General features: G+C 41.7%; 2 protein-coding genes across 3 annotated transcripts; one reads left to right on the plus strand and one right to left on the minus strand.

Annotated features, from left to right (window-relative positions):
• The first annotated feature begins 343 nt into the window (after positions 1-343).
• Positions 344-6,116, plus strand: LOC105045623 (uncharacterized). 2 transcript variants are annotated; one of them, XM_010923975.3, is made up of 12 exons: positions 344-732; positions 819-939; positions 1,050-1,123; positions 1,553-1,599; positions 1,673-1,805; positions 1,924-1,983; positions 2,072-2,273; positions 2,442-2,503; positions 2,613-2,713; positions 3,116-3,170; positions 3,255-3,302; positions 5,644-6,116. In XM_010923975.3, the coding sequence occupies exons 1-12, from the start codon at positions 540-542 to the stop codon at positions 5,805-5,807; spliced, it is 1,260 nt and encodes a 419-aa protein (XP_010922277.1). In that variant the 5' UTR covers positions 344-539; the 3' UTR covers positions 5,808-6,116. The 2 variants fall into 2 exon arrangements, with proteins under 2 accessions (XP_010922277.1, XP_010922276.1); XM_010923974.3 differs by having other exon boundaries at positions 353-732; positions 5,632-6,116.
• Positions 6,117-6,749: 633 nt separating this feature from the next.
• LOC105046146 (putative cyclin-D7-1) lies at positions 6,750-9,801 on the minus strand. Its single transcript, XM_010924670.4, has 6 exons — positions 8,167-9,801; positions 7,971-8,057; positions 7,799-7,897; positions 7,502-7,685; positions 7,305-7,420; positions 6,750-7,227 (listed from the first exon to the last, which is right to left on the minus strand). Exons 1-6 carry the CDS (start codon positions 8,446-8,448, stop codon positions 7,123-7,125), a joined length of 873 nt encoding a protein of 290 aa, XP_010922972.1. The 5' UTR covers positions 8,449-9,801; the 3' UTR covers positions 6,750-7,122.
• Positions 9,802-9,867: the final 66 nt, after the last annotated feature.

A 9,867-nucleotide genomic window follows, 5' to 3' on the forward strand; every position in this document is an offset into this window, starting at 1 on the left:
GGGATTTGATGAAATAGAAGGGTAGCGTAGCGTGTTATCCACCGTGGGGTTTGATGCGGTCCAATTGAACCTCGTGCATGCAATACGGAGGCGCTTTCAGGGTACTTTTATAGCAAGAGAGCCTCTGATCATGGCTACCCTCATGCAGAACCAAGGATGAGACCCATGTTTCTAGGGGTGTCAGAGGAGCACCAACATCTTGATGATGAGGGGGGCGTTAGTGTCTTGTGCCAGGATAAGGATTTGGACGCGAAGGTTGCAGTCTTTTATGGAGTACCGTGGGGATTAGTTGGAATCGGAGATCATACAATGTTTTAGAAACCAAACCCATGTCGGAAACCGACTTGCTTTGGTTGGATGGAACGGAACCGCTTGGTTCAAGAGGCCCCCAGGACCTAAAACTATGACACGTTAAAACTGGAAGCGTGGCACAGAAGACGCTGTGGTGATCTAGTTTTGCGATGTAAGCGGCTTCCTTTGTTCTGTTCGCTCTTCGGTTCTTCTTGCAGCTTTCCGTTCTTTTCCCATCTCCCACGACCATGTTCCGAGTCGCGCTGAGGAGAGCAGCGACGAAAGCCCCAGCCCAGTCCCGGAAGGAACCCATACTCTCCTCGACGCCAGTCCTGAGGACCTACGCGGGCAACGGCCCAGATGCTCCCCAGCACGAGCGCGTTGGTGTTGCTCGCCAGATGATCCAATACGCCCTCGGCCATGCTAGATCCCACAGATCAGGTCCCCTGCCCCTTTCTATCTTTTAGTTAAGCTTTTTTTTTTGGATCTAATTTTGTATCTTATACTATTTGTTTATATTCATGCAGGGGAATCGTTTGCCCAGGCGATGCTGGTGCTGGAGCAAGGGCTGTCCAACTTTCGAGGAGGAGGAGATGAGGAGGCGATGGGAATGCTGACGCTTGCCATGTCCACTTTGCACTACGAAAGGTCGCTCCTTTTATTTAAATTCATCATCATTTCTGAAGTGGGAGTTAGAAGAAAGTTTTAATGATAACAGGTCGCTTATGGTTTGTAATGTGTCTCGTGTATATGGGCAGAGGCCAGCTTCGAGATGCCGTGGAGAAGCTCGAGATGGTTCGCCAGCTGAGGCGCACTTCTTTAGCTCTTAAAGGTAATTCCCATGGCTGCTTTCTGAAAGCTTTTCATATGATTAACGAAAATAAAATAGATAAGCTCGTACCGGCTATGTGCTGTTTGTGGAAATGCTTTTGATCAATTCTCTAACCTGATTACCTTGGTCAGGGTTTGGTAGGTTCTCTACATGCCATTTCTGTGAGAATTTTATGAACTGCTCTGTAGTTTTGGTATATTTGGATGCCATAGAGACCAAACAAGTCTTTCATCTGTTTTCTTGTTTGATTAATCAGTTTATCAATCCGGTTTGCACAAATGGTGTTGCCTTACTTTACAAATTACAAAGGAATCGTATGTAGGGATCAATCCTGCTGTTTTCACAACATACAGAAACCATGCGCATGATTTCTCACCTAATTGTTGGCACTAAGATGCATCCCATCTTTTCTTTCAAATGACTGTGCAGTTGCAGCATGGGAAGCTTTGATCGGGCTAGAGTTGCAACAGGGCCAGGTTGGTAATCATGGCTATATATAGTGTCTGTGATGCTTTAGGTTAGATTTATTTGACGGTTATGTTGCCATAGGATGTTCGTCCCTCAGTGCTCGCAGATGAATTCTCTCAACTGTCGAGGAAAAGCACAGAAGTCAGTGTACCTGAATTGCGGGCTAAAGCCATCAAGGGACTTGCTGATCTTGTGAATGGGGAACTCCAATCAGGTTTCTGTTTTCTTCGAGGGAACCCATGTGACTTTCTTGAAGTTTCCCAAGAAAAACATTCTTTTATTAGAAAGAAAAGCAAGAGTAGGAGGGAAATGATTTTAATTTTCTGGGACAGCTGAGCTGCTCTTTGAGGGGCTTCGAGACTATAATGTAGAAGAGGGTCAAGATCAAATGGGTATGTTATGCTCCTAGCAGCAAATCAAGAGACAATTTTTCCTCTGTACGCCGAAGTCATGCAAGTTTTTTTTTTTCTTGATATGCAGGAAATATTGCTCTTTCTCATGGGGAATTTCTACATTGCACGGGGAACTTTGCATCAGCAAATGACTTCTATGAGAGGGCACACAAGATATCAGAAGCAAAGGATAAATCAAGCAATTTGTATCTGTCTTCTGCCAACATGATCCCTGAAGAAGTTCTCCTGGGAGCTACATGTGCATTAGGTCAGCTCTTGTCGCATTTGGGGTAAGGTTCTTGTTGTTAACTAAAGAGCCACTACTTTAGTCAACATTTTTTAGCTTACATTCAGCATATATGATTTACCAAAAGGTCATATCTCACTTTTTCAATATCACAATATGATCATTGTGATTTTTCTTACTGAGTTGGTTAATTGCTTCCTTTCTCATTCAGGAAATTTCAAGAAGCAGAGGAGTTGCTAACAAAGGCACTAACTAAGGCTGAAAATCATTTTGGTTTGTCATACTTAAACTTCTTCGTTCATGAACTGTAGATTCATTATTTCATTTGGCTATTTTCCAGTTTGAGTGATTGACTTACATCACATATTATTCTTCAACTCAGGCTCCACTCATCCGAAGGTTGGGATTGTGTTAACTTGCATAGCTCTTATGTTTAAACATAAAGCGAAAATGGAAGCTTCAAGTTCTATATTGATCCAGGAGGTCAGCCTGATCCTTGATGTATTTGTCGCAGTAAATTTCCATAATTGTCATGTTTGGTTTCACCTAGATTTATTGGGTATCTCATAAAGGAAGTCACAAGTGTCTGTAGTTGTGTCTTTGCAAATTCAGTTGTGTGTTTTGTTTTGTTTTGTTTTTGTTTTTGTTTTTTTCAATAGCTATAAATGTGGCCAAACATGGCTAGACATACAGCATGACTTCACCTTGTTTTGTGCTATTGGTTTTTTCTTAATTGTATGCCATGATTATCTTAATTTTGCTCACATGCTCTTCGCTCAACTGGGTATAATTTATATGGAAGCACCCACATCAAAGAAGCTTGTTATTTTTATTGAATTCAGTATATTATCTGCTTAATAGCTTGTTGATACTGCCAAATGACAGGGATTATATAGGAGGGCCATTGATTTGCTAAAAGCTCCAGCCTTGGATTGCGAAGGTATTTCAATTTCCACTGGAATATCCAATTTTGCATGACACATCTGCATGTAAGAATGGGCTTTTTGATGGTGTATCATTGCAGATGATGAAATACAGGTGGATAGAGGAGACATTGTTGCCCTTGCAAGAGGTAGTTCTTTGCACCACCTTATTTGCCATGTGCATGATATGTAGGATCATTGCATATAAGCAAAACATTATGAAGGATTCGGGTTCTTTCATGTCAATAGAAAGAAAGATCATAGAAGGGGGTGGGGGGAAATCAACTATAGATGACCTCTTTCTAAAGGTTATTTCTTGCTGCTTGAAATTCTCTGTTCATTTATATTTTTGAAGTTTATTGAAATACTCTCAATCCCAATCCTCAAGTAAGGTAGTGTTTCGTTTAATCTGCTGATAAATTTAATGCATTTTCAATTGTTAAGTCATTTAACCCCCCCGAAAAGCCAATACATCTGACAAGGTTGTAATACTCCAAGTGACCACATGATTGGTATTTTATCCTTCCTGTGATGCTCGAAGCGGATATAGTGCTGGTGGTGTCATTAAAGCACAGAAACATGTAATGTATCAGATCCAGTTTGTTTGATTGATTTTGAAGTCCTTTAGTGCTGCTGTTGGCATGGGCATAGTGGTAATGGACATCTCATCTTATCATGGAGATTCCACTTCCTGCACCCTGAACGATCTGCTTTCTCCTCCTCTTTGTCTAATCATCATTCCTTTAAAAGGAGCCACCAGTTTGTTTATTATGCGCATATGTTTGATTTTATTTGACCTATGATTGTTGGACCCTTTGATGTATCCCAGTGTATCGGCATCTGACAATTAAAATATGACGTTACCTAGGTCATTCAGGTACAAAATCTGCAAGAAGAAATTTGTGGATACTGTGTACTTAGCAAAACCTGCTTTGAACACTTGTACGTGAGCCCATGCATTATGAGATGTAACAATACCTTTCCTTTAGACAACTAATATGACATTGGCAGTTCCCTATACAAGCACCATTCAGATTTACTAAGCCTTCTCAATCCATGTAACGTACTTCGAGGCCCCAGCACTAGAATCTAAGACAATGGTGCCCAGTTTAGGACAACTAAACATATAAATCAATAGTTTAACCACGTCTCTGAATGCAAGCTCAATATGTCCATGATAAAATGATCTTGGGGTTACAAATAATTCAGAACTCTTCATCCAAAGGTATTCTAGTCATCTCTGTCTGAGTTTTGTTAGAACAACTTGCGTATCACAAAATGTTCCAATCATTTTCGGATTCTGATTTTAACAACTGATGTTGTCATTCCTCACATTATAAGAAGTATTAGCTATGGTAAAACCTTTGCATTCAAGTGTTCCTAGTTCCTACATGTGCGATATGCTATGTTCTCCAAGTAATGACAATATGCAGCATTCACTATATATAAATTTTAATACATCCAAGGGCAATCTTCATTAATTGCACAATGTTCTTAATTTGCCCCCTGAAAAAAGGCTTTTCAATGCTAGTCTTGTGACTAGACAATTCTTTAAAATTTCTGGACGATCCTTGATCTCAACTAGAATATCCTTAATGTGTATGAATTCTGTGGACCGCCCCTATTATGAATTGCATCTCTTTATTGATGCCCCTCCTCAGTAGCTTGTGTAGGCTTTAATAGCTTGTAGTTAGTGTGGGCCTTTAGATCCTTTCTTACAACATTATTTGCTTCCTAGTAAAAGTTTTTTCTCCATGATTAATACTTGTTTCGGAACGTGAGGTTTTGGAAATGGTTCAACCAGTTTACTTCTTTCTTTTTTGGGTATTCTCAGCATATGCCCTCCCAACTTTCTTTGAGTTGTTTGTGACTTTTTGGTTACAGTCCATACGCTTATGATTTGCTGCTTTGTAAATGCTTGCCTCTCGCTAAGATACTTGGGTTGATGGGTCAAAGGAGGAACAATAATTAAGATGACCTTTCAAATAGCGGTTGTGAGGAAGTGTATGAAGAAGGCCATTGTGGTAATATAACTTTTTGATAAAGTGAGTGATAAAATATAGCTTATTTTAGAACTAGTTTGTTATGGTTCATCTGAGGTGTATCATGGAAGAGGATTCCTGTATGCTTCCAATTTATGGCAGCATGTTTAGAGCTTCACATGATCAATTTTAGTTTTTATCGTGTAGTAGTAGAAGAAAAAAGAAAACTAGATGATAGTAACATGGTTTTCTTTTACATATGTTGATAAATGTAAAAGACTTTTGCTTCTGTAAAAATGCTCGCATTTAGATGATAGAAAAAATTTTTCTTGATGCTAAAAAGAAAGCTTATATATTTCATGATAGAAATATATAACTAGTACATATTTATTTTATAGAATACTGTTTTTCATAACTTCTACCTTTTCTTGATATAATAATGTAGTTGGAATATTAAGAGGCATCTTAAAGTTTTGACTAAATAATTATTGTTTAGGTGGATATGCAGAATTGTTATGCATTCAGCAGAACAGAAAAGATGAAGGTGAACGAATGAGAAAGTGGGCGAAGACTGTTTGGAGGAACCATCGATTATCTCTAGCCCAGGCGCTAGACTTTTTGGAACCGCCAAAGGCTGCTGTTATCGACACACGGATCGGTAGAGTTATATGATTACCAGTAACGAAGGCTGTATAATTACCAAGGCCTAATATATCTCGCTACGAACATTTCTGTGTACCATTGCCTGATGCCTTGTGGTGGATCACTTTACGTTTCATGTTCACTCTCTATCTATGTGAAGTACGAAACTACAAACAATACAGTCTTTGTTGTCTTATGTTTGTAATTAATAAATATTTTTAATCATAAATTTTCATGTACTAAGTTTGATAGATCCGCAAATATATCAATGTCCACTAATATCTGAGGCTCATTCGTACTTGTGTAATTAAAAAATAATAGAAATTACAGGTTTTTATATGTGGTTCACACATATTCCATGATTTTTTTTTTTTTTGATGGTCTATTTCCATCAAGCACCGCGCTCTGTTTTCATTATCATTGGGTTATCATGATCAAGTGGTGACACTCGATTTATTTAAAAGCAAGCATGAATTTGACTCGTGCCCATACGCAACTTGTCTCACTTAAGCTCCCTCTCAGTTTGATCTCGAGATCACCTACTTCTATTATGATCATATGCAAGACTAAACAGATCAATAAAGATGCTTATGCACTAAATCTAAGTTACGAAAAACCTTAATTCTACTCTATTGTGACAAAATGCAGGGCCTTCTTTAAATGGGTATGCTGTCGGTAAAGCACTTCCCTGTGCATGGCAGCATTCCGTCATTGTTCCAAGCCTTCTGGAAGTGCACTTTAGTTCCTTTATATATTAAAGAAACTGAAAACTAACGATCACGAGTGTGAAAAAAATTATGAAGCAGTCCAACAACTACATTTTTTACGTTGCTTTTTCTCTATCAATTTCTAATTAGTTTTGACAAATTCATGGATTAACAAGCGAAGAGCACATCAATCATATTACTCAAAGAAATAAATGCATATATTTTTAATGTATATGTATAGAAGAAGAATACATTACTCCGAATAATGAAAAAGAAGAATCCGTAAGCCCACAAAATGTACAAAGAATTGAATATAATAAATGACACAAAAAGTTCAGACAGCTGATGCATAACTCTTCATTGCGCCTTGGCTCAGGTATCAGGGATCAATGGTAGAGCAATCATCAGCAGTCTTTAACCTTTTGGCATGCAACATTTTGTTAGGCTAGCATTGCCTTAACTCTGAGATAAGAATCATACTATGATCACCTTTGATGATCACATACAGTCAATGCAATGCGGTGGTGTATGACGTGTGGCTATCGATGATTATATCCTGAAGCCTTTCGATCCTTGGGTTCTTGGAGCTGCCTCCGAGGCACTGCCGGCAAAGAACCAAGGAGGCTCTATGTCGCACGCTAGAGCGTGGGAATGACGGACACCGGGCTCCACGGACCATCGTTCTTGTTGTGCGGGTCCATGATGCGTCGGGCCATGATCTTGTGACAATTGTCCACGTCACTCTAGCCCAAGAAACAATCATAGCAAGCTTAACTACAATATTGGTTTTAGTTGGTAAGGATTAAAATTTCAATCTTACCATGCGTTCCACCGGAATCAGACGGCTGAGAGTCGAGAAAAGAGCACCGGTCTGCACGACGCACCTCATCGCCGATACAGCGATGGTGGACGCAGCGAAATCCACGAACGTGGTATCTGTACCATTGAATTTCGATCATGCGGTTTCCCAAACACTGGATTTTCTTATCATGAAGAGGTGGGGTGCCAGTTGGTTACCTAGAAGAGCGCGGAGGAGAAGGTGGGTGACGCGAGCGGATAGGGAGGAGTGGATGTGCCACGTCAGCAAGTGGACGTAGGAGTATGGGGTGACGCAGGAGAGACGCCAGTCCAGTGTTTTGAGGACCGTCAGTTCCATCTGCTGGATCGTGCTCGGCTGGAAACAATGGTTCAGATCCTCCGTCTATTTGTACCACGTCAACCACGATCAATGCTTCCTCTTGGGGAACTCATAAGGAAAGAAAGAAAGAAAGAAAGAAAGAAAGAAATGGGTATAGAGATTAGAAATTAAACAACCTGGAGATGATGCAAGGAAGGGGTGTTGACCTCGTCCAGTTTGGAAGCAATTGAGAGGCAGGCAACGGAGAGCAGATCGGTCATCCAAACTTCCCATTTCTGCGTCCAAGACGTCGATCGACTAAATAAAGAAGTTAGATAGCAAGCAAGTCTGGGAGGACGTACTACGTACCATGCGACAATTCATGGAGAAGAAGCGGTCCAGATAGTTCACGGCGTTAAATGCTGTTCCAGTGGCGAGACCAAGCCGGCTACAAACCTAGAGACGCAAAAAAGATAACCACTGGTGAGAGTAGCAGCAGTAGTGCAACATGAGAGACAAAGTACTCTCCCACGGTCAGAATTGGAATATGATAGCGATCACACACCAAGATGATGTATCTTATGGCTTTGGTTCTGGCAGTTGATAGATGAGTAAAGCGATGGAGATGCTCCGAGTACCCAACGCACGGAGCATAATGGCGCTCCCTGAGGATGTAATCCTGGAAGGCTTGGCTGCATTCTTCATCAGTGATATTGCTGTGGGATGGTGGAGGAGGTTCAGGGAAGCACGAGTGCGGTCCACGTTGGGCTGGCACCGGAGAAGTTGCGGGAGTTAGAAGAAACGGCTCTTCGTCGCACAGCAGCTCTAGACTGCTGCTCTCCACCATCCTCTCCCTCCCTCCCTCTGGATTCTACGCGTTTTCGGCAATGTGATTGATAGGTGTGGAGTGGAAGGGGACTTCTCACGAGCAGGTACACAGGAAGAGGAACCCAAAGATGGTATTTGTGAATTGAGAACAGCTGGCCCGAAAGGAACTCAGGATGATGCCGCCTTTTATAATTCTCGGGTAGAGAGAGAGAGTCGCAGCGGCTCTGAACGATGTGTACGGGATCTGTAAGGGTTCCTAACGGTTTTTCGAAACCTTTGGCTGACTGTGAGTACGCTACCCTGACCCCTACCCTCTGTTCTGTAAGTATCTCTTTTGTGCCTGATGTATAAATTCTAGTAAGAGTATGAAGGATAAAGGACGTGGAGTAGAGGGGTGGAAGTTATACTTGTAGCCCCCCCTAAACTCACGCAACGCTAGGTGTGGGTCGTGGGGTTGTCCCAACGAACCATCAATCGACGAGCTAGGCGAAGGAGCGTGGAGGTGGGCTGGGCTAAGTAAAAACGGGGAGGTGGTTGGTGGAGCTTTAAAAACGGGGAGGGTTGCCCACATGAGGGAGGGTAAATGCTGGGTGTATACTTCTCTTCTTGTTATTTCACCACAGGCGTGACGGTACACGAGGATGGGCCCGTCCCCCTCCCTCTCTCATAATTCACCAATTAATATGTCGATGACAAAGAACTAGTTTGGATGATCAGCTGCTACATCTGCACCTCCTCGCATGGCACCCTCCTGGCATAGAGGTCATACCATTCACCCCAGTCCTTTGGATTGGCCGACCAACAGCAACAGTGGGATAGGCTCGACCTAAACTTGATCATCATAATCATCAAGCCTTATTTCAAACTGTCTGAGAACGGTGTTACACTGATAAAAAGGACTCGTTTTAATTTACAACTAAAAAATGTAACTGGCATTAGGTTAACAACCCTCATTCATCGAGAACACGTCAAGCTATAAAATGAATCTAAGACGCATGGTAGGAAGTCTGATCGGACAAAACACGGTAATGTCTGGCCGATACCCACCCTTAACATTTCTAATGGGACCAGGTCTGTTCTGAACTTTTGCATATCTATGGGCTACAGCTGAGATATTCTGCTCCGTCTAGATAAAAAACCGTCCTGAATGATGATAAAACTGAATGCAATGCTACACTCATGGTGGCGGCAGAGGAATAGCCAGGGACCATTCACGCAATATGCTCTGCTAGACTACAACACGTGAACCATATAATTCCCCGGTGGCACTGCCAGCCGAACAACTTGGATTGCGAGTGCTGGAGCCCACGCTCACGGCAGGTGGGTGGGTCACAACAAGGAGACCATTGATAAGCAGCAGCCCATATATCACATCATCTAGGGATGGCAAAATTAATCTGACCCGATGGGTATACATCCTACCCGAACCCGGTCAAAT

This window comes from Elaeis guineensis, chromosome 5, assembly GCF_000442705.2.
Source record: "Elaeis guineensis isolate ETL-2024a chromosome 5, EG11, whole genome shotgun sequence".
NCBI classification, from domain to species: Eukaryota; Viridiplantae; Streptophyta; class Magnoliopsida; order Arecales; family Arecaceae; genus Elaeis; species Elaeis guineensis.

Coding starts and splice junctions, on each gene's coding strand:
- LOC105045623 (XM_010923974.3), top strand. CDS start 540: ATGTTCCGAGTCGCGCTGAGGAGAGCAGCGACGAAAGCCCCAGCCCAG. Junction 940..1,049: donor TCCACTTTGCACTACGAAAG/GTCGCTCCTTTT, acceptor GTATATGGGCAG/AGGCCAGCTTCGAGATGCCG. Junction 2,714..3,115: donor GTTCTATATTGATCCAGGAG/GTCAGCCTGATC, acceptor GCCAAATGACAG/GGATTATATAGGAGGGCCAT.
- LOC105046146 (XM_010924670.4), bottom strand. CDS start 8,448: ATGGTGGAGAGCAGCAGTCTAGAGCTGCTGTGCGACGAAGAGCCGTTT. Junction 8,058..8,166: donor CCATAAGATACATCATCTTG/GTGTGTGATCGC, acceptor TTGCGTCTCTAG/GTTTGTAGCCGGCTTGGTCT. Junction 7,898..7,970: donor TCTCCATGAATTGTCGCATG/GTACGTAGTACG, acceptor TCTTGGACGCAG/AAATGGGAAGTTTGGATGAC.